Raw genomic sequence first — 27642 nt, 5'->3', positions numbered from 1 at the left:
TCCCCTCCTCCAGCCCTGGCCTTCTGCATCAGATGGAGGCCTGAGGACGCGGGTGTGCAGGGGACAGGTCCCAGAGAGGCTCACAGTCCAGTGAGGGGGCCACCGAGAAAAGGAGGGGACAGACCTATAAATGGCAGGTGACACACAGCAGTAATAACAGGGGCCACAAGAACAAGCATTGCTGTATCAGGCAGGTGCCTTAAGCCAGGCATGGAGCTGAGAGCTTTACGTCGACAAACTCTTACGGTTCTCTGTCATTGCCACGAGAAAGGGACTATTGCAAAGTCCCCATCGTACAGCCGAAGAGACTGAGACACAGGGAGGGGTCGTCATGGGCTGAAAGCTACAGAGCCGGAGAGTGACGCTCTTGGCCTTTCTCCCAGTTCTGGCTCTGGAGCCTGTGCACACTTCAGGTGTCCAAGAAATGCTGCTTACAGTGTGTCGCCAGATGCCACGAGCATCGTGCAGTGCACGGTTCACACTGCCATGTCGAGTGTGGTCGGGAGTGGGTGATAACCGACCAAAGTCCCCTCGTTTGGCCTTCCCGAGCTTGGGCAACCAGCCCACCTGCCTTTCTCCTCCGCTGCCCAGTCGACTGCCCGAGGACCTTCAGGATTGGGGTTGAGTGGGTGTGTGCATGATCGGGGGCTCGGGCATTGTCATCATCCCAAGACAGAGCGCTTCTTAGGGGCTAGGAATGAGCACTCCTAGGTCCTTGTGGAGCTGTTCCAGAGAGCCAGCTCCTTTCTTGTCCAGCTCGCTGTCCCCCGGCGGCCTGGACCTGACCCCAGTCTGCGCTCTTCTCCCCGCAGGGAGCCGGGAGGCTGCCTTTACGTACGCCATCATTGCTGCCGGAGTGGCCCACGCCATCACAGCGGCCTGCACCCAGGGCAACCTGAGCGACTGTGGCTGCGACAAGGAGAAGCAAGGCCAGTACCACCGGGACGAGGGCTGGAAGTGGGGTGGCTGCTCTGCCGACATCCGCTACGGCATCGGCTTCGCCAAGGTCTTTGTGGATGCCCGGGAGATCAAGCAGAATGCCCGGACTCTCATGAACTTACACAATAACGAGGCAGGCCGAAAGGTAGGCGGCCAGGAGGGGAGCCGGGCGGCTCCGGCAGAGATGCCGCAGGGTTCCTTATTCAGAATGGCTGGTGTCGGGTCTCCTGTGGTGAGCCACAGGGCTCTGCACACAGCCTCATTCTGCTTGACTCTGTTGTCAGTTCGCTGCTGGTCAGGATTTGTGGGTGCGTGATGCTTGTCAGTTACTGAAGCAGTTGAATAATTGAATCTCTGTTAAAACAAGTTGGATGTAGCTCAGCAAGATGGAAAGAGGGACAGACGTGAACTCTTATCTTTGGGTCCACAAAATCAGCTGTACATAACTCTGATTGTGGGGAGGGGTTGAGGTGAGTTCAGTAGGAGTCATCCCTGTGGAGCAGCTGCCAGGGCTGCTAATGTGTCCTTGGTCACCTTAGCCAAGATCTGGAGCTCAGAATAAAGGAGGTGACAATACCTTCTTCTCTGCCTCCTCAGATCCTCCTGAATTCTGGGCTTAGCTTAGAGAGTCAGGAATGTCCCAGGATGTTTGTAGCAGAGATGGCTGGGTTAGAAAGGGGACTGGACACCCTATCCTGCAAGGAGCCGGCTGTCCCAGAGCAAGGGATCAGATGGGTCTGCAGGCCCAGAGTACAGAGTAAAGGTCCATGGGGTGGGAGTGGGGGCGGGGTCACAAGGAGACAGGTCCTGCCAGTGTGAGGGCCAGCCATAGCCACTGAGAAATGGATTGAGTTACCAAGAAAGGAGTGAGCTCCCCGTCCCAGGAAGTATTTAAACAGAGGCAGTTTGAGGAGGCATCTTGGGGCACCCAGATCAGTGCCACCTGGCTCGGGGAGTCTCCTCAGCTGAGGCCTGAGGTTGGGAGTGGGCTCTGGAAGGCCTGTAAAGGTCAAGGTGCTCAGAGCCCACCCTGGGGCCCCTGGGCCCAGGAGGTGTTGGGTGAGGAAAAATGTCTGATGTCAGGCGGAGCTCTGTACAGAAGTGGCTATGGGCCAGGATGGATGGGGAAGGAGGGCTCGATGCTGCCTGGGCGGGGGACGGACCACTGCAGTGACAGGATGTGTGTGGCACCACCAGCGGCCACAGACACGGGCACCCAGGGGGGCTGGCAGGAGCAGGAGTGACAAGAACAGGGGAAAGTGTGCACTGGGCTGTGGAGGCCAAGGAACACAGACGGCGTCCATGGGCCCAACTTGCTCCAGCCCGCTGTGGCTGTGTGGGGATGCCGGCCCAGGGTGGCCACGTCCTCTGATCTCAGACTTAGACTTTCACGTGCACTCACTTCATTTTCAAGTTTTGGCATTTAAAACTAGTAGTCATCAGTAAATCTTAAAAATATAGGAAAAGTAAAAAAAGAAGATTACCATAGGGGCTCAAAAGCACACATCTGTCGGCTAAGTGTGGGCCTTGAGCGACAGATGGTCAAGTGGCACGGCTCTCGTTCCGCTAGAGCACGTCCGTGGGCCAGCTGTCATCTAGCCCTGGCTATGTCAGCTCACTTAATCTTCACGGCATCCCTCTGAACAGTGGCATCATTATCCCCATTTTATAGGTGAAGAAATTGAGACACAGAGCAGTTAAGTAATGTGCTGAGGGTCCCACAGCTAATAAGAAGCAAAACCAGAATTCGAACCCAGCACGTCTGGCCCTCGAGTTGGCGTTTGCGTACCACAGTCCGCTGTGGCGTGGTGGTCAGAGCGCCGGCTGGCGGTGAGGTGCCAGGGCTCAGATCCCAGCTCTGTCTCTCGTTCCTGGGGAAGGAAGCAGAGCTGCAGGAGTGTCCTCAGGGCTGAGGTGAGCAGGGAAGGAGACACGGCGGGAGAGCCCTCGCCCCAGGGCCTGGCACACACCTAGTCCTCAGCATAGGGTGAGTTGATTGCAAGTTGTGCAAACATCTGTCATGTGGGAGGGAGTCTGTCTGGCCGGTGGTGCTGGGGGTAGCCGGCACACTTTGGAGGGGAGCAAGGCACCCAGGTGTGTAGACGAATGAGAGGTGCCAACTGGCCCTTCCTCCAGCTTTCAGAAGCCTCCCGCCCTCCTCCTCTCCAGCCTCTGGCCACATCCTGTGTGTCAGAGCCTCCCAGGCCATCACGGTGAGTCACACAGGCAGAACCGCTCACCTGGCCTGCGTCAGGATGAGGTCCCAGGGTACATGGCAAGGCCGTGCTGGCTCCGCCTGTCCAGCCCTGGCCAGAGCCCCTGCCCAGGGCCAGCATGTCCTCCAGTGTTCTCAGCCGTCATTCCTCCCTGTTTCTGTGGTCAGGTCACTCTTTAGGGCTCAGGTCCCAGGTCACGGTCTCCCACCTGCCCTTGAAGTCCCGCTTCCTGGAGGTGCGCAGAGGGAAGACAAGTGGCTTACTGCTCCCAGCCTCAGTTTCCTCATCTGTGGCTGCCTGCTGGGGCCGCTGTCAGAATTACAGGAGAGAATGCTTGGCCCGGGGTAACAAAGGTTCAGTGTATATCCGGTGGGAGAGGGTTTTCTAAGCTACCCAGCTCCAGCAGGTGTGGGGGCCACGGTTGCTGTTCAGGGCAGGGCTTGGGTGATGCAGACGATGGGAGCTGTCAGAGGTCATAAGACCGACCTCAGGGGGCTTCCTGGAGGAGGTGAGCCCCAAAAGATGAGTGAAGGTGGGCTAAGCAGAGAAGAGAGGTGAAGGCAAGCCAGGTCTGGTGTGGGGAGATAGTGTGGCCAAAGGCCCAAGGATGGAGGCTGGGGCCAGTTCAGGGGCCCAGACTGGCTGCTCTGTGGGTCCCTGAAGGGGTAGCAGAAGCTGGGGAGCCTGGAAGGTCACCTGCCAGGCCAAGGGGTGAGAGCCTTGAGTTGCCCCCAGGTCTTCCTGTGGCTGCCTCCTCCTCAGTGCTCAGGCTTCAGCTCAGATCCCCCCCTCAGAGAAGCTCCCCTTTCAGTTCCTTCCTAGCCTCTCTGGGTGCAGGCTTGTTCTGGGGCTTGCTCCCTCCCTAAACCGTAAACGTGACGAAGACAGCGACCCCGTGTGTCCCACTCACAGCCACCCCCAGAGCCTGGCATACGGAGGCGGCCTATATGCCTACCGAGTGAATGGTTGAGCACATTATGGTCACTGGGGAGCCACTGATGATTCTGAAGCAAGGGAGGGGCAGACGTCATAGAAATGGACCCCGGGGAGGCAGAGTGGTGTCTTAGGTGGGTCAGTCCTAGGGTCTGGGCAGGGTGTGGGCTGGGCCCCACCTGATGTTCCTGAGCAGAAGCTGCTCTCCCAGCTCGGGGAGACCCAGCTGAGGGGATGCGCCGCTGCTGCCCAACTCCGCTCTGGTTCCCGAGGACCCTTGAGCGTGGCCTCCTGGGACAGCGGTTCAGCTGGGCACTGTGTGTTTTCCAGAGCCAAGAGGTGGAATTCGGGACTCCCCCGTGTGCACAGGGGAGGGCCTGACCAACTGCCATCTGGCCCCTTTGTGGTATGAGGGTGCAAGCAGAGGCCCAGAGAGGGTCCCTACTGGCCCTCAGATACCCACAGCAGTGCCACATCGCTCAGCCGGAGCATAGCAGGAAGGCGGTCTCCCACCCTAGCCCCTCACTCCTTGCCACGGGGCACCCCAAGAGCTCAGATGTGGCCCAGCAGTCAGGAGCAAAGACAGCCGCCTAGCCCGGAGTAAGGCTCACTGTGTATCAGCTCTCAGTCCCATCTCTTCCTGGGGCCTCAGTTTCCCCATCTGTCGAATGAGACTGTGACCCTTAACTTGTTCTGGATCCCCAGGTGCCAGTCAGGGCCAGGTGAGGGCATGCAGGAGGCCCCCCACGATCCTGCAGTGTACCATTTATTCAAAGGCCTGGGCCCCCATCCCAGAATCCCCCCAAAACAGGCTTCTGGGAGCCCCACGCACGGGGGAGTTGGGGAACGGGCAGGAGCAAAGAGGCCGGCCCGCAGCCGCTCCCCCCTGAGCGTCTTGGAAAGGATCGCAGATGTGTTTATCACTGGCTCCCTCCTCCTGTGTGAGGAGACAAGACTCAACCTGACCACAGGCTCTGGGGCTTGTTGGCAGCTGGTGAGAGAGAAGAGGAGGAGGCGGGGGAAGTCAGGGAGCAGATGCCGGTCCGAGGGGCAGAGGTGGTGGCGGGCCCAGTGACGGGAGACCCAGGGCAGCCCACCCACTCACCTGGCAGATGAGGGAGAAGAAACACTATGGGGCGCATCCTGCTCTTAGACGTCTCAGCTTGGGTCCGAGCAGGGCAGAGCCAGACAGAGCCAGGTGCTTGCCTGCGGATGTGGGGCATGTGGGCTGCAGGGCTGGGGAGGTGGGGGCGGGCCTGGGCGGGGAGTCGGGGGAGCGGCGGGGGCGGCTTCCCCTCCTCTCATGGCCTCCTGCAATTGTGTGGTCTGCAGGGTGGAATCAGGTCAGGTTAGAAGACAGAAAGTGGGGGTGCCCACAGCTCTTTGGGGCGGATTCTAGAATCATAGTCTCTCTGTTGGAAGTTTAGGGCCATCGTATTTTGGATTGAAATCCCAGACTGTTGAGGCTGGGCCTGTGGAACGTTAGGTCCACGTCCCCACATGGGGTGGGGTTTGGAATCGCAGGGTCTTTGGCTGGGACGGAGAGAGGCTCAGAAGCGCTGGGTTGAACTCCTTGGATGGCAGAATCCTGTGGCTCTGTCATTTCTTTCCAGCCTTCTGGGCGGTGGGGAGGTGAACGAAGCACGGTTCTTGCCCTCAAGACGCCCGGTTTAGTGAGAGGGGCAGATAAGAGGAGCTGAAATGATGACTCAGGGCCACACCCCACAGGGAAAATTCAACACAGAAGGTGCAGAAAGGCGCCCCAAGATGGGAGTGGTTTCCTCTCGGGCAATCTAGAGACCTCTAGGCGAGAAGAAGGGATCCCTTAGCAGGGCTTTGAAGGATAGCTAGGAGTCCTCCAGGAGACAAGGCAGGAGGGGAGGAGGAGGGAACTTCAAACAGGAGTAACAGCATGTACAAAAGCGTGAAGTCCTAAAAAAGCATGGTTGGGGGCTCTGTGTGTCTAGGGGAAGGGGGAGTGGGTGGTGAGGCTGGGGGGGGCTGGGGCCACAGGCAGGGCCTTGAACGACAGGCCAAGGGGTGGGACTTCCTTAGGCTGGAGGGTCCTGAGGCGGCTTTGGCTGGGGAGTGCCGAGGACAGGTTTCTGGCCCTCTCTGGGACAACGTGGAGAACAGCGTGAGGGGTCAGGGCGGCAGCTGGTGCCCAGACCCAGCAGGGGCCTCGGGCTGGGTGGGATAGACAGCTGTCAGGAAGCAGAAGAGGCAAGACCCGCCTGGGGTTGCATTTGGGTTGGATGGTCGGGCACCACCCCTCACTGGGGCCAGGAACTGGGGCAGGGGAGATCATGGTCCCCAGGGTGCCTTTGGGCACAGAAGTGGGAGCCCCTGTGGGCAGTAGGTAGGGATTCCCAGGGGCCACTGGTGCCTGGATCATTATTCTGGAGAGCGGTCTTGGCTGGAGCCACTTCCTGGCACCCACCAGCGGGAGGCGGTAACAGAAGCCCTGGAATTTGGCAGGATTGCCCAGTGGGAGGATTCAAGTTGGAAAGCCCTGGGGCACGGGCCCTGGGGCAGGAGGGCTGTGGGGAGCACAGAAGCGGTCCTGGAGTGAGGAGCAGAGCCAGGAGTGGGCCTCCCGGATGCCTTCTGGAGCACATACGGAACGTACCCTGTGGGGTGCAGAGGGGCCCAGACTGTGCTTCCAGCCCCTGCTCTGTCCTAGCTGTGGAGCCGCAGCCGAGGGCCCACTCTCTCGGCGCCTCCACGGCAGGGTTGGGCCTGGAGGCCTTGCTGTGTGCTGAGAAGGAGGTCTGGGGAGCTCCGGGGCCTCGGGGCGGGAGGGGCCCTCAGCACCCCTTCCTGGGAGCAGCGGTGCTGAGCCCAGGAGAGGCAGCCCTGGGGACGGGCCGGCTGGGACGGGGCTGCTGGAATGTGCCGCTTGCTCCCAGGGAGGTGAGCTCAGGGGGATGGAATGCCACCTGAGTGAGAAGTCCCCTCGCAGTCCCTGCCCGGCCTCCTGCTCACGGAGGGTGCCGGTCTTGTCCCTTCCTGCCCTGCCCCGTCTGGTCTGGGTGCTCCTGGAGCTGGATTCCCTCCCTGCCCTGGCTGCAGGCAGGCCTGTGAGTCAGGGGACACTGGGACCCGGCCCCTGGCAGCTGGGCGGGGCCAGATAAGGCTCGCTCAGCTATGCTCCTCTCCGCTCTCCCGAGGGCCACTTGCATATTTGACCAGATAGAGTGGTCAGCGCTGGCATGTCAAGGGCCCGAGGAGCCAGGCCCTGCCTGGCCTGAAGCCGGCTGACCAGACTAGGCTGTGAGGAGGCCTCTTCAGGCCACCCTTCCCTCCATTCCTGCCCCGGATCCAGGCCTGCGGATGGAAAGGCCTCTAGCCAGAATTTGAGCAACTTGGACCAGGGACAGCCTTGGGCAAATATCGTCCCTCTGGGGCCTTGGTGTCTTCCATGGTGGGACCTTATGGTCTCAGAAGGGTCTTCCAGGTCTGAGGTGGGGGAGGGGAGGACACAGGGTTCTTAGGACCACTGGACATCAACCTTGTCTGCAGCCGCATACTCCTAGAGTCTGCCAAGCTTGTTCCTGCCTCAGGGCCTTTACACATGCTGTTCCCTCTGTCTGGAATGCTCGTCCCTCAAATCTTTGCATAGCTAGCTCCTTCTATTCCTTCAGGTCTCTGCTCAGATGTCCCCTTCTCAGGGAGGCCCTCCCTGACTCTCCTCCCCTCTGTCCACCTCAGCTCTCTCTGTACACTACCCTGCTTTATTTTCTAGGTAACGCTTGCCACTATGTGAAGTTATCCTACTTACACAGCTCTTTGAGTCTTTATTCCTTGTCTTCTCCCACCGCATTGTCAGTCCCACGAGGGTCCGCAAGTTCACAGCTGCCCTCTAGGTGCCTGGCGCAGAGGACATGCTGGAGAATTACTGGTCGAGTGAATGAATGGAAGGACGAGTGTCTGCTCTTGCCTGGGGGGCTCCCAGGAGTAGGGTTGCCCCGTAAAATAGAGGACTCCCAGTTAAATCTGAATCTGAGCTAAACAACAAATAATTTTTAGCATGAGTATGTTTCAAAGATTGTGTGGGACATGCTTATACTAAAAAATTATTCATTGTTTACCTCAAATTCAAATTTTACTGAGTTTCTTGTATTTTTTAATAAAATTTCTTAGGTTGAGATAGTGTAGATTCGCATGCAGTTGTGAGAGTACAGAAAGACCCTGTGTGCCCTTGGCTCAGTTCCCCCAACAGCTTGCAGCACTGTAGTCCAGCATCACAGCCGGAGTATGGATACTGAGCCGGTCAAGACACAGGACATCCCCCCAGGGTCCCTGATGTCCGTTTAGAGCCTGATCCCCTCTCCTCCCCTCCTCCTCTGCCTCCCCTGCCGCCCCAGTCACTGGCAGCCGTTAATCTGTTCTCCATCCCTGTAATCTTATCATCTCAAGAATGTTGTAGAGATGGAATCATACAGTATGTAACCTCCTGGGAGTGGCTTTTTTCACTCAACGTAATCCCCCCCAAGATTCACTCCCACTGTTGCAATAGTTGGTTCCTTTGATTGCCGAGTAATACTCCACGGCGTGGATGGACCGCAGTTGGTTTAACCATACGCCTGTTGAAGGATATGTGGATGTTTCCAATTTTCGGCAATTACAAATAAAGCTGCTGTGAACACTTACGTCCAGATTTTGGTGTGAACATAAGGTTCCATTTCTCCGGGGTAAATGCCCAGGAGCACAGTTGCTGGATCGTCTGGTCGTTGCACATTCAGCTTTGTGAGAAAGCGCTAACCTGTCTTCCAGGGTGGCTGTGCCACGTTACATGCCCCCCCGCGTGGGGCATGATCCAGTTCGCCCGCGTCCTCGCCAGCATTTGGCGGTGTTGGTTTTTCATTTTTGCCGTTCTGATAGGTGTGTTTCACAGCTCTCTGGGGTTGTCAGCAGCCTTTCCTTAAGGACTAATGATGTTGGACATCTCTCCACGTGCTTATTTGCCCTCTGTGTCTCCTTGTTAGTGGGACGTCTGTTCAGCTGGTAGCCCATTTTCTAATTAGATTCTCCGTCCGTATTCTTACTGTCGAGTATTGAGGTTTCTTTATATGTTCGAGACGTTTTGTCAGACACATGGTTTGCCAATTTTTTTCCCCGGTCTGTAGCTTGTCTTTTTATCCTCTTTGGCAGAGCAAAAGTTTTTAATGTTGATAAGGTCCAATTTCTCAACGTTTCCTTTTGCATGGTGCTCTTGGTGTCATCTGAGAACTCTTTGCTCAGCCCTAAGTCCCCAAGACTTTCCCAGATACATTTTTCTAGAGGTTTTGTAGTTTTACATTTTACATTTAAGTTCCTGTTTCATTTTTAAATTAATTAATTTTAAATCACAAAGCTTTCTATTTTAAATTTAATTTTCATCATAGTAAAATATACATAACATAAAATTACCATTCTAACATTTTAAGTGGACAGTTCAGTGGCGTTAAGAACACTCACATTGTTGTGCAGCCATCCCACCATCCATCTGCAGAACTTTCTCTTCCCAGACTGCAGCTCTGTCCCCATGAAACACCAACTCCCCACGCCCTCCCCAGCCCTAGCTGCTCCCCTTCTAATTTCTGTCACCAGGAGTGTGACTGCTCTGGGGGCCTCATACGAGCAGGATCAGACAGCATTTGTCCGTTTGTGACTGGCTTATTGCACTTAGCGGAATGTCCTCAAGGTTTCGTGATCCGTTTTGTGTTAACTTTTGTATAAGGTGCACATTTTAGGTCAAGGTCCATTTTTTCGTTTCTTTATTTGTGCGCTCGGTCTACCCAGCACCTCCCACCCTGTGGGGGACAGTGGCCCTCGGACGGTGCCGAGGAGGACCCGTAGAGTCACTTTAGAACCGGAGACGCTCCCTTCCTTGGGCACATTTGATAGATGAGAGACTGACACCAGATGTGAGGGCCTTGCCAGGCCACGCGCACTGAGTGGAGGAGCAGGACGTGCCCAGGGCCTGGCTCCTGGCTCAGCATCCTTCCTGCTCCCTGCGTCTGGCCCGGGCAGGTGGTGCTGGGCTGGAGGAGGCGCTGATGTGGGGCCTGGGACAGCCCACTGGGATGACCGGGCCAAGGTGTGAGGGACCAGAGGAAGGAGCCAGGACGGGTCCAGAGCGGAAGCCGCTGAGGAGTGGTCAGATGAGAGCTGGCCCAGGCCCGGGTGGAGGACGCCCATGAAGCCTGAGGTTTTTCCAGCTTTCTCCGATGACACAGCAAGGGCTGGGCCCAGCCAGCTCCGGTCAGTGATGCCGCAGTGATAGCCGTGGACAGTGCCCAGGAGGGGAGGGGATGAGATAGGGAGGCCAGGGGGTGGGGAGCAGGAGAGGGGCAGGAGCAACCCTTCCCACAGAAATGTCCACGGAGCCTGGTCATCGGCATCCCACTTTGCTCTGGGTGGGCTGCTAAGACCAGCTCCCCGCCCTAACTCAGGATGGACACGGGCAGCCTGAGGCAGGCCCAGAGCAAGTGGCTGGACATCCTGGCCTGGGGGGAGCTCAGCCTGGAGGAGGGCAGCCTCAGGAGCTGTCACTGTCCCCCAGTCACTGAAGGGCTGGGAGGGGTGGTTGGTGGGAGTGTAGCAGGCAGGACTAGGACCTGAAATCGAGGAATGTGGGGTAGGTGCAAGTTTCAGCTCCAGTGAGAAAGAACTTGCTCCTAGAAGTGAGATGAGCTTGAGGGCAGGGCCACATTGGCTGGGAGAATAAAGACATGATTATAATATTAGCACCTGAAATGCATGTACTGATTTAATCCCCACCACAGTCCTATGAGGTTAGCATTCTCTGTTGTTCTTTCCATTTTACCAATGGAAAAATGAAGAAACAGAGAGGTTAAGAAACTTGCCCAAGGCCACACAGCTGGCAGGTGCCACCCTGGGATCTGAACCCAGGCAGTCTGGCTCCAGACTCAGTTCATAACCACTGAACTGTTCCACCAGCCCGGGGGTTCTTGGACTCAGATGTGTTTATCTCCAGCCCTGGTTCTGACATCCTGTGATTCTAAAGTGTTATCCTAAGATTCTCAGCTCCCTGTTTTGGGGATCTTGGAGGCTCTGCAGTGCACAGCCCCCAAAAGGCTGCGAGGATCAGGTGGTTGGGGACCGCGGATTACTCAGGCACTGTGAGTCCTCGCCCACTCTGGTCACTGTGGACAGTCTTGGGCCACCGTCCTCTGCCTGGGAGAGGACACTGTGGACCAGGAGGGACCTGGGCTGGGGGGGAGGGGGATTTTGCATGTTGCCCTCTCCCCTAGGCTGTCGGGGTGGGTTCGGGGTGCCACTGAACGAGGAGATGCCCAGACTGAGGCATGCCCAGGAGTGCTCACACCTCTGCAGAGACCGGGGACGCCCCTGTTTTAACAGTTTCTGGGCTCGGTCAGCCTGGTGAAGGCAGCCTGAGGGCCACATCCTCTCGCCCTACCGAATCCTCCTTGTCCTTCCGGGCAGCTGGAGAGTCACCTTGGAGTCTCCCAGAGCCCAGCCTGGAGCACAGCATGCAGTAGGTGCCCTCAGTGATCTCTTTCTAGCCGCCCTGTCCAGTATGGTCACCACAGGCCACATGTGGCTGTTTAAATTTAAATTAATTACAAATAAATAAGATGAAGCATTCAGTTCCTCAGTCCACACTCCCAATGCTCGGTGGCCACATGAGGCTGGTGGCTGCCGTGTCAGACAGTTCTATCGTCGCTGGAAGGTTGTTGGACAGCACCCGCTGGCCTAGAGTGGTGGGGGCGCACACCTCGTTGTTATTATTACAGGGACCCAGGAAGGTCTCAGCCCCTGTGGGAGCCAATGCTTCCATCTCTCTGGCCCCGAGCCAGCCCAAGGAGGTTCTCAGGTGGCCATCTGCTTTCTCTGGAAGGAATTCCTGGTGTGGCCGCTGGCCCTGCAGCTGGCGGCTCTTGTGAAACCAACCTGGGGTGGAGGGGCAGTCGGTGGGTGAGGCCGCGAGAGGCCTCCCCAGGAGGTGAAGCCGAGGGGCGCGTTACACTGCCGTGAGACCAAGTCAAAAGGCGCCCACCGGGGACAATTGCCGCCTTTGTCCTGAGAGGGGACTGGGACTCCAGGGTGTTATCAAATCTGCTGGGATGAGGGAAGGGGAGCCAAGTGAGGGGGCAGGCGGGGGGTGGGGGCCGGCATGGGGCGTGCCCCGGCCACACGGAGGGACTGGCCAAAGCTCCACCTTCCCTAATCCTGGTCACTGTGCATCCTTTGAGAAGTCCAGGTGCTATTGTGTTCCAGAAAAGCACTGCTCGTCTGACAAAAGGGCTGAGACCCAGAGAAGGCCGGCTGCTCACAGCTTTGTCTGCCTGAGTTAAAAGTTTCATTGGCCTAACAACCTTGGTGTCCGTGTTAACTCAGTGTCACAGACGGGCAGCTGAGGTCCAGGCAGTGACTCGAGCAGCGTCCCAGGCTCCTGGCAGGCCCAGCTGCAGCAGAATGAGGGCTCCGCTGAGCTCAGGGCCTCCCCAGGACACTGGGCGGAGGGGCAGGCCCGGGGCCAGTGGGGCGGCGTGGCGGGGCGACACCGGCACTCAGTGCCTGTGTGTGGCCCTCTCCAGGCCGCAGACAGCACGCTGGGCCCACGCCAAGTGCTTTCCAAAAGCCGCCTCATGGGAGCGGGCCTGTTGTTGCTGTTTCCATTTTACAGAGCAGGAAACCTGAGGCCCAGAGCAGTTAAGCGGTGTACTGAGGTTGCCCAGGTAGGGAGCATCCGAGCCAGGCTCCCCTCCCAGTGAGCCCACCCCTGCAGCCCATGTTCTGCTCATCCTGTATGTGGCCTCTGCTTAGTCCTCAATAGTGTGTGTGTGTGCGTGCGTGTGTGTGCGCGCGCGTGCACGCATGCACGTGTACATGTGTATTTTGGACCTGGAAGGATTGGTAATATTTTGAAATAATGATTCAAACACGACATTTGTAAAATGCATCATAATTTGCAAAACCTTTTTTTAACACTTTCCTGGCCAAGACTCGCCACTCTTCTCCAAGCAAGGGTGCGGTTGTGCCCGTGTCGCAGGCGAGGCCCCCTGGCTCTGGCCGGGGCCGCTCAGTTGGCTGGGAGGCGCTCTGTGGGGCTGGTCTTCCCTGCGCTCCGAGAGTCCTAGGCGCGGAGGCCGGTGGAGGGGCTCCCTGTGCTCCTGACTCGAGAGGCTGGGCTTTTGTTCTGTGCTGGGAGATGGGATGACGTGGCTGTGGAAAGAGCTGCAGTAGAAACCTCGACTTCGCAACTTGCTTGCTGCGTGACCGTGGGCGGTCTCCCGCTCTGAGCCTCAGTGTCCTCGGTGGGAAGAAGCCCGTGCTCTTTGGCACTTTCAGCACCAGCGTGCAGACTGAATGAGATGGTGCCCATAAAGTGCTGAGTCCCATGCTGTCTTGCATGGTGAGTGCTCAGACCACAGTAGCTGCTGTTAGGAATGTTGTTAGCACTATTAGTAGTTTTAAAGCTATGAATAGGTTCTAATCCTTCTATTCTATTCGTAAGGATCTTTCTTGCTCTAAAATTCCATTTTTCCCATGGACCAGCACACGCAGCGTGCTAGAAGGACTTGAGATATCCAGGAGGTCATCGAGATTTGTCACTTTACTGAACAGAGAGGGTCTCAAGGGGACCAAACCATTGCAGTTCCACACTGGTCCTCCCCTCTCCCAGACAGTGAGGTCCCTCTGGGTCTCTCAGTCATGTCTGAGCAGCCACCTCCAGCGAGAGCCCTGCCCTTGTCCTTCCCAGCCCCATGCCACAAGTACCCAAGTACATGCCACATACCGGGACCTGCAAAGTTGTCCACAGAGTCCAGCCCCCAACGCAGACCTCCCACCCAAACTCAAGCCTCGCGCATCCGGCTGCCTCCCACTCCCACTGCTGGCCCGTGAAAACCCACCTGCCCCAGCCTCGCTGCTGTCTTGCTCCCACCAACGCCTGCCTTCATTGCCCAGCCCAGCAAAGAGCAGCTCTGTCCTTCCAGTTGTCTAGGCCACAAACCTTGCCTGCCCTTGACTCTTCTCTCACACCCACATCCGATGTCTTGGTTCCACCTACACATCTGTCCAGAATCTTCCCCTTCCTAACAGCCTGCAGTCCTGGCCCCTTGGTCTAAGCCACCGTCATCTCCTGCTTGAAGTACAACAGCACCCTAACTTGTCTCCCTGCTGGACCGTGGGCCTTGGGCCCCCGCAGTCCTTTCAAATGTAAAGTAAATCACTGCCCCGCCTCTACACATAACCTCACAATGGCTCCCAACCCACTCAGAGTAGAAACCCTTCGCTCACTCTGTTCTGCCTACACTGTTCCATCTACACTGGGTATGTCCCTACCTCAGGACCTTTGCTCTTGCTGTTCCCTCTCCCTGGACCACTTGCCCTCCAGACATTCACCTCCGTACCTCCTCAAGTCTTTGCTCAGATATCACCTTCTCAAGGAGGCCTTTCCTGGCCACTCTACTTGAAATTGCCCACCCGTCTGCCTCACCCCTCCCCGTCCTCTTCCCTGGTTTCTTTTTCTCCACAGCCCTTATGACCACCTGACATAATACGGGTAGTTTGCCAAATTGTCCCAGTGTGGCTGAGAAAAGTTAGAGTGTTTGCTGTAGGAGGCTCCTGTGGGAACAGCGTGGGCTCGGACTGAAGCTGCCTTCCCGCCTTTTAAACCCAAGAGTCCTTGCCCTCCATATTTGTTCCTATGGGCCAGCTGTAAATGGAGATTTTCTTTTTAGACACCTCTGTAGCCCGTGTCTTTCTCCAGGCACTGTTCTAAGTACTTCATATGTATTAACTCAGCAAATTCTCGCCAGAACACGAGGAGGTCAGTGCTATTATCATCTCCCTTTACAAACGAGGACACTGAGGCACAGAGAGGTTCACTGACTCACCCAAGGTCACATGGCTAATAAACACAGAGAGCCAGGCTCTGAATCCAGGCAGGCTGGCTGCAGAGTCTGTACTCCTGCTGTACCTCCTCTCTTTTGTGTATTCATTCACTCATTCATTCGCTCAGTGTTTGCAGCCTGTCTTCTTTGTGTCAGGTGCATGATTTTAGAGACTAGAAAAGGGTCCCAGGCATCAGGGAGCTCAGTCTAGTAGAAGATGCAGAATGAGTAAATGAGGGGAATGGAAAAATATGTTCCCTCAGCAGACATTCACTGACAGCTACTGAGTGTCAGCCCCGTTTTAGGCACTGGAGATCCGAGGTGGATAAGACACAGTGTCTACTTTTGAAGTGCTTGCGCTCTAATAACAGAGGGAACGGGGGGACTTCCTACATGTAAGCATGCTAGCTGAACGGGACTCTGTGAAGGAGAGAGCAGGGAAGTGTGGGACCCCAGGACAGGAGGGCTAAGCATTTGGAGATTGGTTTGGATGGGTGGATGACTGAGTGGTTGGGTGGATGGCTGGCTGGATGGATATGTGGGTGATAGATATTTGGAAGGAAGGAGGGATAGGTGGCTGGATGGCTGGATGGATATGTGGAAGGGTGATAGATGTTTGGGAGGAAGGAAGGATAGGTGGATGGACGGGCGGCTGGGTGGCTGGATAGAGAGACAGACGATAGTGAGTACTTGGAATGACGGTCACATGAATGGTTATTGGACGGACGGCTGGAGGGACGGACGGGGAGGTATGATTAGACGGATGGATGTTAGAAGATGGTTGGATGGATGCTTGGGGAGTTGGTTGGTTGGAGAGATGGATGGATGGATAGTCATTTGGAAAGGTGGCTGGTTGAATGGATGGGTGAAAAGCTGAGCTCGTTGCAGGCAAGTTGGACATTTTCCCAGTGAGATCACCAGACCAGCTGAAAGAAAGGGGTGGAAATCCGTGCATTCATTCATTCGACAAATGTTTATTAAGCACTTATTTATGTGTCTGGTAACGTTTTAGCCTCTGGGATTAGATGGTATTTGCCCTTATGAAGCTGACATTCCAGAGGGAAAGCAGAGGACAAACGAAAAATCGAATATATATGGAATCTGCTCTCAGAGAGTAATAAATGCTATGATGAAAAAAATGAATCAGGCTGAGATGGCAGGGATGACAAGAGCGACGCATTTTATTTCAGGTAGTCAGCAGAGGCCTCTCTGAGAAGGTGAGATCTGAACAGGAAATGAGGAAGTGAGCCATCTGGGGAACAGCATTTGAGACAGAGGGAACAGCAAATACACAAGCCTGAGGCAAAGAGGCCGGTGTGTCTCTCACAGAGCAATGAGGAGATGAGGTCACAGATGGGTGTGTTTGGGCAGGTCACCTCCTGGCCCTGTGAGGTGTGTGCCTTTGATTGTGTCTTGGAGAGCCAATGACGGACTTTGAACCTAAGCCAATACATGCTTGGAAAGGCACCAACCTCCGTGCTCCCCTCTGCCTGCTCCCAGCCCTGCTCTCTCCTGGCCAGCTCATAGTTGGGAGGGTGTCAGCATTTTAATTACGGCTCCCAGCTCTCAATGGTTTACAAGTCAACCGTGAAACAGGCCCTGGGCAGCCTGTGGCACCTCTGAGGGATTTACTCGTTCACCATTTCTATATTTAGTGCCATTTCATGCCTGTGGGCCAAGTTTTCAGAGAGAAAAAGAGGGAGGAATTTAGGGGGAGCTGGTTAAGTTGTTGTTTTTTTGACACATAGATCTATTTTTCGGCTGTTTGCTCAGATTATTTCCCAGCCTTTAAAAAGTTACAGGATGCCAACTGCTGGTGCATTCCGCGCTATTGTTCCTTTCCAAAGAGGAGTGCCTATTTGCTTGCTAAGCTGCCCTTTTCTCTTGAGAGTATGTGTTTGCTCCCAGGTGAGAGGGCTGGGTTTAGGGGACCCTTCAGACCAAGTGTGGGAGTCAGGGGCACAGGCACCGAGGACTGAGTATTTCACACGGCGCTGGCTGGGCTTCACGCCCTCCTGAAGCAGGATCCCCCGGGCCTCCGGCCAAGGCATCTGCAGGAAGCCTCAAATTTTAACCTGCATACGAATCACCTGGGCAGTGTGAAGATGCAGCCTCTGAGGCCCTGGGGCTGGGGTGGGGCCGGGGAGTCTGCATTTCCAACAAGCTCCCGGGGGAGGCCGTGCACAGGTCCTGGGGCTGCTCTTGGAGCAGCAAGCATTTTGACCAGCGCTGTCCAACAGAAATTAAGATGAGTCAAGCATGGAATTTTACATTTTCTAGTAGTCACATCAAAAAGGTTAAAAGTGGTGACATTAAATTTAATAGTATATTTTATTTAATCTACCATGTCCAAAATATTGTCATTTCAGTATGTAATCAATTTGAAAATACTGAGATATTTTACGTCCTTTTTTCCCCATGATAAGTCTTTAAAGTCTGGCATTTGCTCTACACTTAGAGCAGTAGCCACGGTTCCAGCGCTCATGTGGTTGGTGGCTCCTGTTTTGGACGGTGCAGATCTCAATCTGGCTTGAACACTTCTGGTGACAGGGCTCACTCCCTTATGGAAAGTCCATTCCATCCCTTCAGGCTGGAGTTGGAAGTTGCCCCCAGGAGAACTGGAAAAAGCCAGCATCACTCTCTGGTCCCCGAGCCAGTTGGCATCCTCTGCAGAGAATAGTCCTACAAAGATGTAGAGGCTCCGACCAGGTCCCCTTGACCCTCCAGCTCCGTCCTGTGACGCGGGCACCTGGTGTACTCTGCCTCAGGTAGCCTCACAGCTACCTGAGATGGTTCCTGTTATCGTTGTTCTCAACCTTCAGTTTTCTTTTGAGGAACCAGGCTCAGAGAGGTTAAGTGATGTTCCCCCGTCACCCAGCCAGAAGGTGGCAGAGCTGGGACTCAAGTGAGGTCTTTGAAACCTCTCCTCTCTCTGCTGTGACGTGGTTTCAGAGGACCTGCGGGGCCCACTCACTGTCCTCAACGCACGGGGCTGGCCCGCATGGTGCTGGCGCAGCCTCAGGGACAGCAGGAGGGTGGGCATCAGGAGCCACACAGCTCTTGGTGGCAAGGCTGGACAAATGCCAAGTCCCTCTGGGCCCTGGTGGCAGCTCCTTGGGGCTTCAAAGCAGTAAGGAATCAGTGATTCCTCGACCGCGCCCCGTCCCCAGGTCAGAGGCCCCGCCTACCTCAGTGGCTGGAAACTGCCCTGGGATAAAGATAACCCAGGGGTATTTTTCCCAGTCGCCTGGCTGGAAAAAGCCTGACTCCACCAGGAGCAGGAAAAAGGATATCTCAGGGGAGGTGTCCCTGTGCCTGTGTCCTCTGGGCTGCCGGGCAGCATGGAACCCCAGTCCAGGCCAGCCAACCCTCCTGGACGCCCGCTCCTGCAGTCTGGACAGGAGTGTTTCTGTTCTTGGACGGGGGTTCACAGGGCGTCGTTGGTGCCTGGTCTCCCTGGTAGGGCCTTGCTGGGGTTGGAGTGGTTCATCTGGGGTGGACGGGGGCACAGAGGGCGTTCAGCCAGCGTGACCTGACTCCTGGGTCCTTTCTCCATGCTCTGAGCATCCGCCCTTTGTCCCCTGTCCCAAAGCCCCTCTCTGGGAGCTTCAGCCTTGATCTCTGTGGACGCTTCGAGTGAAGGGCTCTTCCACAAGGCCCCGGCGCAAAGGAAATGGCCATCTAGGCTCCCGAGCCAGAGCAAATTCATTCACGGACTCATTCATTCATCTGGCAAATGCTAGATTCCCCTTCTAGATGCCTCCTGAACAAGGCAGACGAGGGCAGGACATTTCTGGAGCTGACACTTCGGCGTGGAGGGGAGAGGCGAGCAATTCGTCCTCAAGTGCCCGAGCGCTAGGGAGGACTAAAGCAGGGTGCTGTGACAGGGGTGACGCAGGGGAGACGAGTGGGGCGCCTTGGAGAGGTTGGTCGGCGAGGGTTGCTTTGAGGAGCAGAGCTGGAGCTGAGGCACCGGGGGAAGGGTGTCACGGGCAGAGGGAGCGGCAGCTGTGGAGGCCCTGAGGCGGGCATGGGCGTGGTGTGGCTCAGACGGACCTGACCTGAAGTGTGCACAGGGGGGATTTGGCAGGGCTGAGAGGCAGGGGGTGTCCTGGGCCCCAGAGGACAGCCGAGGTGGTGGTCCTCTTCGGAGGCTGCTGTCTCCCCAGCCCAGCTCTCCTCGGCACCCTGCTGTGTGCCGGGCTCCGGCCAGGAGGAGCAAGCCTGACCCTCAGCGTGTGCTGTCTCACCGCGGGTCCGTCTGGGGCTTTCTTGGGGTCCCACTTGCCTTCCCTTCTGACCTCAGGTCCCTGCCCCCTGGATTTCCCAGCCCCCAAAGGCCTTGGCCCAGGCACTCCTGTGACCCCACCCACGATGCCCTTTCCCTGGCTTCTCCAGTAGCAAACTCATCCTTCAAGACCCACAGGTCACCTCCTCCAGGAAGCCGTCAGTGAGAACTGCTCGCTTGCCCCATGGCAGTATGGGCCTCTATTTTGGCCCCATCTCCCCTCTTACTGGCCCAGTTGTCTCCCAGACTACACTGGGTATTTCTTGAGGAGAAGGACCTTGTCCGACCCCCCTCACCTGGCCAGCACCCACCACAGGCCCCGAGTGGACAGGACATTACCAGGGCTCTCTACACCTGGCCACTTATTAGAATTTGCCTGAGGCCTTTTTTTTAAATATTGGATGCCCGGCCCCCTTAGACCAGTGAAATCAGAACCTCTGGGGATGGGGCCCGGGCACCGGCAACGCTTGAAGCCCCTGCTTCTCCAGGTGATTCTGGAGTCCAGCCTGGGGGGAACCTCAGACACTGACTGTGAGCATGTGATTCGGTGAGGCGCTGAGTCAGCCCGGCATGCTGAAGGCCCCCAGGACGCCCAGAAGACCCCTGCCATTGCAGGAGCAGCTGTGCTCCGTGGTCCCAAGCTCCCAGGGCTGCTGGACCAATAGAGGGGTCTGGTCTGATTGTTTTTTTTATAAGAGCTTTATTGAGATATCGTTCACATACCATATAATTCACCCCTTTAAAGTGTATAATTCAGTCGTTTTTAGTGTATTCACAGAGTTGTGCAACCACAATCAATTTTAGAAGTTTTTCATCGTCCCCAAAAAGAAATCCCATTCGTATTAGCAGTCGCTCCTCACTCTCCTTTCCCCCAGCCCCCGGCAGCCACGAATTTTCTTTCTATGACCATGGATTTATCTTCTCTGGACATTTCCCATAAGTGGAATCACGCAGCACGTTACCTTTTGTGACTGGCTTTTTTCACTTAGCGTAATGTTGTCAGGGTCCATCCACGTTGTCGCACGTGTCAGCACTTCATTCCTTTTTAGGGCCCAGTCATATTCCATCATATGGATGGGCAGCATTTTGTTTCCCGTGCGCCAGTTGCTGGACACTTGGGTTGTTTCCGGCTTTTGGCTCCTGTGAACATTCATGAACCAGTTTTGTGTGGACACGTGTTTCTGGTCTGACTGTTGCACCGTCCTTATGGTTAGGCGCCCATCTTTGAAGTCTACGACCTTCCAGGTTGTCCCTGAAAGAGCCCAGGTCTCTGGGTCAAGAGAGGAGGGGGTTTGGACAGATGTAGAGGCTGGCCTGCTGGGCAGCCAGGGCCATGCGGGTCACAGGGGCCGTGGATGCTGCCGGCCCTTGTGCGCTGGGCTGTCTGCAGCTGCCTCTCCTCCAGAGCCGGGTGGCAGGGCTTCCCCTGGAGGGGACCAGGCCGCCCTCTCGCTTCTGTGACATCCTTGCTCTTCATCCTCGCTTGGTTCTGTCTGGCTGAGCCTCCAGCCTCCTGCCTCCTGCACTGGCTCCAACCTTTAGTGTGTCCTCCACATGGCCGCTGAGGGAGCTTCTTGAAGGCCACGTGCCCCTCTGTCCCGTCAGGAGGCTGGGGCTCCTGACTGCTCCCCTCCACACCAGGCCTTTGCCATGCTGCTCCCTCTGCCTGGCCTGCCCTTCCCTCCCTTCTGCCGATGAACCCTCCTTAACATCCTACTCTCAGCTCAAGGGGCCACCGCCTGGCCTCCTGTCTCTACTCGGGTTCCTTTGTTCCTCATCTCAGTCCTTCATTCGGCGAGTATTTGCTAGCACCAGCCATGTTGCAGCACCCTTCCAGAAAGACCAAACCACCCTTGGGCAGTTACGTTTTAGTGGGAGACACTAAAATGTGCACTATGTCAGATACTGATGCCCATGAGGGAGCAAGATGCACCAGGGCGAGGGTCAGGGAAAGTGTCCTTGGAAAGGTGAGATTTGGGCAAAGACCCCAAGGAAATGAGGGAGGGAGCCAAGTAGAGAGTGGGGAATAGTAGTTCAGGCGGAGGGACAGCAAGTGTAAAGGTCCTGAGGCAGAGGCATACCTGGTGTGTTGGAGGAACAGCAAGGAACCCATTGTGACTGGAGTGGAGTGAAAAAGGTATGGAGAGAAATAGTATGATGAACCCATGTACCCAGCACCCAGCTTCAACAGCCCCAACATTTGGTCAATAGCCATCAACCCCAGCTCCCCAAAACTGGTACAGTTTAGGGCAAATCCCAGACATCATGTTATTTCACCTGTGAATTCATCTGTGCATATTTCTAATCAATAAGGATTTTTTAAAAACATAACAGTGCTACTGTCATGACTCGGAGCAGAATGAGCAATTCCTCAAGGCCCTAGAATACCCTGTCTGACTCAGAGTCCTGTGTGGTCTTAAAAACGCTCTCCAGTTGGTCTGTGGGAGGGCAGCCGCTGGGGGCTGTGCCCACAGGAGGGGCGAGTCTGTGCTTTCCTTCAGAGCCGCCGTTGGTGGAGGTCGTGTGGGCCTTGTGCCGCTGTGGCCGTTGAATGCGCGGCCACCTTCCCCTCCAGAGTGGGAGCATCAAGGGAGCAGAGGACCTATAGCCTGTTTCCGCCCACCTGGCCACCAGCCTCGGGGCCGCCCAGAGCAGGAGTTGAAGTCGCCTCTGGTGGAGAGTGAGGGAGGGAGTGAGCGAACACCTGAGTGAATGGATACCAAGGCCACTTTGCTGATGCTCCAGAAGTGGGGAGGAACACAGGGGTTCAATGGCTCCCTCCCTTCCTGCCCCACGGGCCGTTGTTGGGGTCCCTTGAGCCAGAGTGTGTTGGAGAGAGACGGGCCAGGGTCAGGAGGCCGCCCCATGAGCAGGCACTGCCCCTCTCAGGGCCCGGCTCTCCCACCTCTACAGTGGGGTTTCTACTTTCACTGCCCACGGCAGCCGTGTTTGCGGTGGGGGGAGGTTAGCCTCAGTTTACAGGCGAGGAAGGCCGAGGCCTGACCCAGGGCCCCTGTCTAGTGCCCAGTGGAGCCCGTCTGCTGGCTTCCCCGTCTGGGCTCCCCCGTCTGGGCTCCCCTCACATTTCGGGGGGTGTAGACGACTGTGTGCAAGTTTGCGTGAGGGGAGGTGTGTGTGCACACGTGTGTGTGGGTGGACTGTGTGTGTGAGGGACTGTGTGGGCGTGTGTCGTGCAGGAGGGAACGGTGTGTGGTGGTGTGTGTGAGGGTGTGTGGGGAGGATACACGTGTGAGCATCTGGGAGATGTGGGGGACATGTATGGGGTTGTGTGTGTGACTATGAGTGAGAGAGCAGCTGAATGTGAGCATGTGTGTGACAGAGTATGTGGTGCTGAGTGTGAGCATGTGTGAGTAAGTGTGGGGGTTGCCGGGGGTCATGCATACAGAAGTGCGTGTGTATACAACACGTGGGGGTGTTCGGGCATGAGTGTGGCTGTGTGCAGAGGCGTGCGGTGCATTGGGGGTGAGGGGTATCTGTCCACAAGCCCCGGGCTCCTAGAAGACCCTGCAGTTGGAGAGAGGCCAGCTCGTGGAGGCCTCAAGAGCCAGGCCATGAACTCTGGGCTTTAACCCCAGGACAGCAGGAGCCACTAATGGCATCTGAGCCGTTGTAGCCGGGCCCTCCCCGCCTTTTGGAGGGTCCCAGTCTAGACTGGGGCCTTCTCTGCCGGGTCTGAGTCGCCGCTCCTTTTCCTGAGGCCCCAGTGGACCGCGCCCCCCTGCCGTCGGGGCTAGCCCGGTTGCATTCCAGTGGCCTGTTCTGTGGAACGCAGCTTTCCCCTGCCATCACCACCTGAGGCAGACAGGAATATTTGCCTGAAGTCAGTGCATCCAATATGACTTAAAGAATGTGAGCAAGAAGAAAATACTCGAAATGTTTACCAAAAAAAAGCTATCTTTCCCCTCTTTCATCTGAGTTGCCCAGAGGAATACAGCTGCAGCTGGATGAAATGCAGCCTCCTGCTCATGATGGATTGACACGTGGGAGGAGGGGTGTGGAGGAGGAGGAGCAGGAGCAGGAGGAGGGGCAGGAGGAGGAAGAAGAGCAGGGGGAGCAGGAGATGGAGAAGGAGGAGGAGGTGGGAGGAGGGGAAGCAGGAGGAGGGGCAGGAGGCAGAAGAGCAGGGGGAGCAGGAGATGGAGAAGGAGGAGCAGGCGGGAGGAGGGGAGCAGGAAGAGCGGCAGGAGGAGCAGGAGATGGAGAAGGAGGAGCAGGCGGGAGGAGGGGGAGCAGGAAGAGCGGCAGGAGGAGCAGGAGATGGAGAAGGAGGAGCAGGTGGGAGGAGGGGGAGCAGGAAGAGTGGCAGGAGGAGCAGGAGATGGAGAAGGAGGAGCAGGCGGGAGGAGGGGGAGCAGGAAGAGTGGCAGGAGGAGCAGGAGATGAAGAAGGAGGAGGAGGCGGGAGGAGGAGGAGGTGGGAGGAGGGGGAGCAGAAGGAGGAGCAGGGGGAGCAGGAGATGGAGAAGGAGGAGGAGGCGGGAGGAGGGAGAGCAGGAGCAGGGGAGGCGGTGTTGGCTCTGGGCTTCGACCTGAAGCCTCCACCCTGAGGTGGCCTCACACCTGTGCCTCCTGGGGCGGGGTCCACGCTGCCCGCCTGCTGATTGTACGTGCTCTTAGATCAGGGTCCTTGGAAAGGTCCCCGACGTGGAGATCTGCATGGGGGCGTTTCCCGGGAAGAGCTCTGGGGAGACGGGCCTGTGAGGATGCAGGGCGGCCCCGCTGGCCACGGAGAGAAGCTGGGCTGCGCTGCAGTGGCAGAGGCTTCAGCTGGTTCTGCAAGAAGCCTGAGGCTGGAGCGGCCCTTTAGAGTTGTCCCCAGTTGAGGCAGGGGGACCGGGCCTCTGTGCCCAGCATCAACCACCCTTGGCTAGGGGCTGCCCTGGGGAGGGGCCGTGACGTCGGGTGAGGCCGCTTCCATCGTGGGAGAGCAGTTCCCAGGAGGAGCTCGGCTGTGCCATCAGCGGCTGGCCCTCTGGGCAGCCAGGCCGCCAGAGCTGGGTCTTAGGGGAGGATCATGTGGGCACCGGTGTCCACCACCCAACCAGCCCTGTGGACCACGGCCGGAGGGAGCAGGGCCGTCCCACACGCTCCCCTCCCTCTGTGCAGCTGCAGCACGAGGCTGTGAGCCAGAGCGCTTGAGTTCAAGTCCCAGTTCCAGCACTTGCTCACTGTGACCCCTTGGTCCTCAGCTCCCTCACCTGTACCAGGGGGTGGTGACGTTAGAGCTGCCTCAGAGGGCTGCTTTGCCGGTTCAGTGAGCTGCTTTCTGCGGAGCACTCAGAACAGCAGCTGACTCAGAGTCGCAGAGTCGGAGGCTTGCGCTGGGCTTCGGCTGGTCCCTGCCCTCATGGGGCTCGCAGTAGTGGTGGGAGGGGTGACTGTGCAAAGGGGCAGTCACGATGCAGGGAGGCTTGGGCGTGAAGCCAACATGGCGCTCTATTTTGAGAAGTTGTCCCTACTCTTATCCAAGACCAGCGCAAAAATTTCATGCAGTGCTGTCAATGGTTTAACAACCACGACAGCGGCTGTGTTTCCCAAGGGCCTCCTGCAGCTCGGCCCTGTGCCTTTGGTCACTGAGTCCTGATGCTGCCATCCCCGGGCGTGTTCCATTGAACCGGGAGACAAAACCGAGGCTCGAGGAGGCGATGTGACTCGCCCCGTGGCCCAGCCAGGGTCTGGTGGGCGGCCCGGTCCCGGCAACAGAAGGAGGTTTGACGGAGGGATGTCTTACTGAGTGTGGGCAGCGTTGAGGGATCCCTCTGCCGGATGTTGCAGCACCTGGGGCCGCAAAGGTGGGGAGCTCTTACTACCTGGAGGCCCGAAGGGGCAGTGGAGGGAGCAGGAGTACCCGAGGAGAGGAGCCACTTGGCAGGAGCCGTGGTTCCAGGTAGAAGAACGTGGGAGCAGCCACCACATAGCCCCACAGAGAGGGAGTCAGGGAATAAATGGCCCAGCCTCTCTCTCCTCCCGCCCTCCAACCTCCTGCAGGATCTCCCACTGGCTGGACCTGACCGCAGCTGGAGGGCAGGGAGCCCATGGAGGCAGGGGACACAGGTGAGCCTCTGGGATAGAGAAGGGGGGGTGCAGAGACTGCCCAGCCCACCCAGGCTCTCAGGGGAGGTGAGCAGAGAAGCTGGCCTTGACTCCAGCTGGGCCCCCACCTTGTCAGGCTGTGGGCAGGACTCCATAGGATGATGCCCAGCACAGGGAGTAAGGGACACGTTTATCACACATGGATGAGAGACAAGTGTTCAGCTCAGCTGGTGCAGCTGGTTTGGGTCTGGTGACGACTGGAGATGAGAAACACGGGCAGCTGGGGTGTGAAGACCTGGGAGAGGAACCCAGCAGGACTTGGGGACCATCCTCCTGTCTCAAGTCCCCTCAAGTTGACCCAGGCGAGGCCTCCTGTGGAAACCAAATCCCAGCCCTAGGAAGAGGAGGCCTCCGTGCCCAGGAGATCTGCCGCCTGCTTTCTGTGGCTCTCCTCGGCTGATGCTCACCTTTCCCAGGTGATCTGGCTGACTCCGGTTTTTTGGAGAAGGTTTGGGAAGGGGTCTCCTGCTGGGGAGAGAGTCCCTGGGATCTGAGAGTGGGAGTAAGCACCAGTGATAACAGATGGGAGAGGAGGCTGCAGGGACCAGGGCAGAACATGTGAGGGGAGAAGGAAGTGGTGGTCTTCGGGGCTTCTTAAAGATGCCGTGGGCTCCGGTGTCAGGAGGCAGCCGCACTGACAAGCTCCAGGAGATAAGAGGGGACTGTTTACAGCAGGGTGGTTTCTGGGGTGAGTCGGCCTGGGTGTGGGGGAAGGCGGGAGGGAGACAGGATGGAGAAGGGATGGAGCTGCTTCGCTGGGAGCCACTTGGCACTCACAGTGACCTCTGGGGGAAGTGGTCACTTCCTCGTGTCTCACAAGCTACTGCACCACCCAGAAATTGACTCCAACCCGGGGACATGTGGCAGACTCAGCCAACCGGCTCCTCTCCTCTCCTCACCCCTGCGCCCCTTGTCCCTCCATCCCTCCGTGTCCTGTCTTCTCTCCTGGGGAATCCCCCTCTAGTCCCTTCATTGTACAGAAAGGGGAAATTGAGGCCCAGAGAAGGAAAGGGACTTGCCTGCAGTCACACAGCAGTGGAGAGGCACAACCAGGACCTCCAGCTGATTGCTCCTTCCACCCCACAACCTTGCTTTCCTGCCCTTCCAGCACCGCGCTGGCATTCATCAAACAAAATGAAGACAACTCACGTGGGCTGGGGGCCTGTTCTGGGATGCATGCAGCACCAGGCCCCGATGGCCCTCTCTCATTTAACCCAGAGTCCCCTCTGAGGAAGGACTTCTCTTGCTTTACAGCAAGGGGTGGATCACAGGACACGTTTGGTCTCAAGTAACAGAGTACCTGACCACAAGTGCCTGCGATGATAAGCATTTGCCGCTTCTTGCAAAATAAAAGTCTGGCTGTAATTTCTTTCAGAGGCCCAGCAGTCCCTTCAAGGGCCCGGGCTATTTCCATCCTTCCTGTCTGCACTTGTCACCAGGCCTCCAGTTCTCTAGCCTTTTGGTCCCAGGATGACTGCCTGAGCTCCAGGAATCAGGCTCCCCGCTCACACCATGCAGAGACAGTAAACGGGACGCCACTCTCTCCATCTGTCTTTCTGTCAGGGTGCATCTTGGGTTTTCAGCCCCTGTCTCAGAGGTGGGCAGGCTGAGTAGAGAGCCCCACGGGCTGTGTGCCCCGCTCGCTGGGCCCTTTCTGCCGTCGCTGGCATGTGGCAGCCAGAGGCAGGATTGGAACCAGGGTTCTCCGGCTGCCTGGCCCTGGCGCCCGTGCTTTCTCCCCCAGTTCGGGCTGCTGTGCAACGCAGTGCGCTGCCATGTAGAGACTGACTCTGATTGCCGGGGTCACTGCTCATCGCCTGGGGTGCAAATGGTCCAGAAGCGACCCCTCCATGCAGACGAGCCAGGCTGACCAACAGTGGAGGGGACCAAAGGGAAGGGAGCAGCAGATGGCCAGCTAACTTGTCTCCAGCCCCCAAGGTCCTGGCCTCCCCGAGACCCTTTCACGCGAACTGGTCCTCGGCTTCCCGGATCTGCTCCATGCTGTCTGTGACTTGAAGCCCACAGACTAAGGCTGTTGGCTTTACGAAAGGTTTCTCCGCAGCACAGACAAAAGGAGTCTGCACCAGTTAGGATATTTCAAGCTATGAGGGACAGAAACCAAACTTAAGCTGGCTTGAAAACCAAGGGAATCCATGAGTTCCCAGAACAGGGGTCCTGGGGTGATGAATTCAGTCCAGCTTGACCCAGGGGGCACACGACATTCCCAGGGACCATTGCACGCCCCCCACCCTCTCTCTGTTTCTCAGCTCTGCTGTCTTAGTTCA

General features: G+C 57.1%; 1 protein-coding gene and 1 long non-coding RNA gene across 2 annotated transcripts in view; one reads left to right on the top strand and one right to left on the bottom strand.

The window, feature by feature from the left end:
• LOC111768287 (protein Wnt-7a) overlaps positions 1-27642 on the top strand; it is a 64824-nt gene that overhangs the window by 23124 nt on the left and 14058 nt on the right. Inside the window, exon 3 of the mRNA XM_070237192.1 lies at positions 813-1084. Within this exon, the coding sequence (XP_070093293.1) occupies positions 813-1084 (272 nt within the window). The remainder of the gene's footprint in view (positions 1-812; positions 1085-27642) is intronic.
• LOC138918015 (uncharacterized) lies at positions 165-4844 on the bottom strand. The gene is made up of 3 exons (XR_011426793.1): positions 3180-4844; positions 2424-2810; positions 165-1293 (listed from the first exon to the last, which is right to left on the bottom strand). It is a non-coding gene; the product is annotated as an uncharacterized lncRNA (long non-coding RNA).

Source organism: Equus caballus, chromosome 16 (genome assembly GCF_041296265.1).
Source record: "Equus caballus isolate H_3958 breed thoroughbred chromosome 16, TB-T2T, whole genome shotgun sequence".
NCBI classification, from domain to species: Eukaryota; Metazoa; Chordata; class Mammalia; order Perissodactyla; family Equidae; genus Equus; species Equus caballus.
This window is presented reverse-complemented; position numbering and strand designations above follow the sequence as displayed.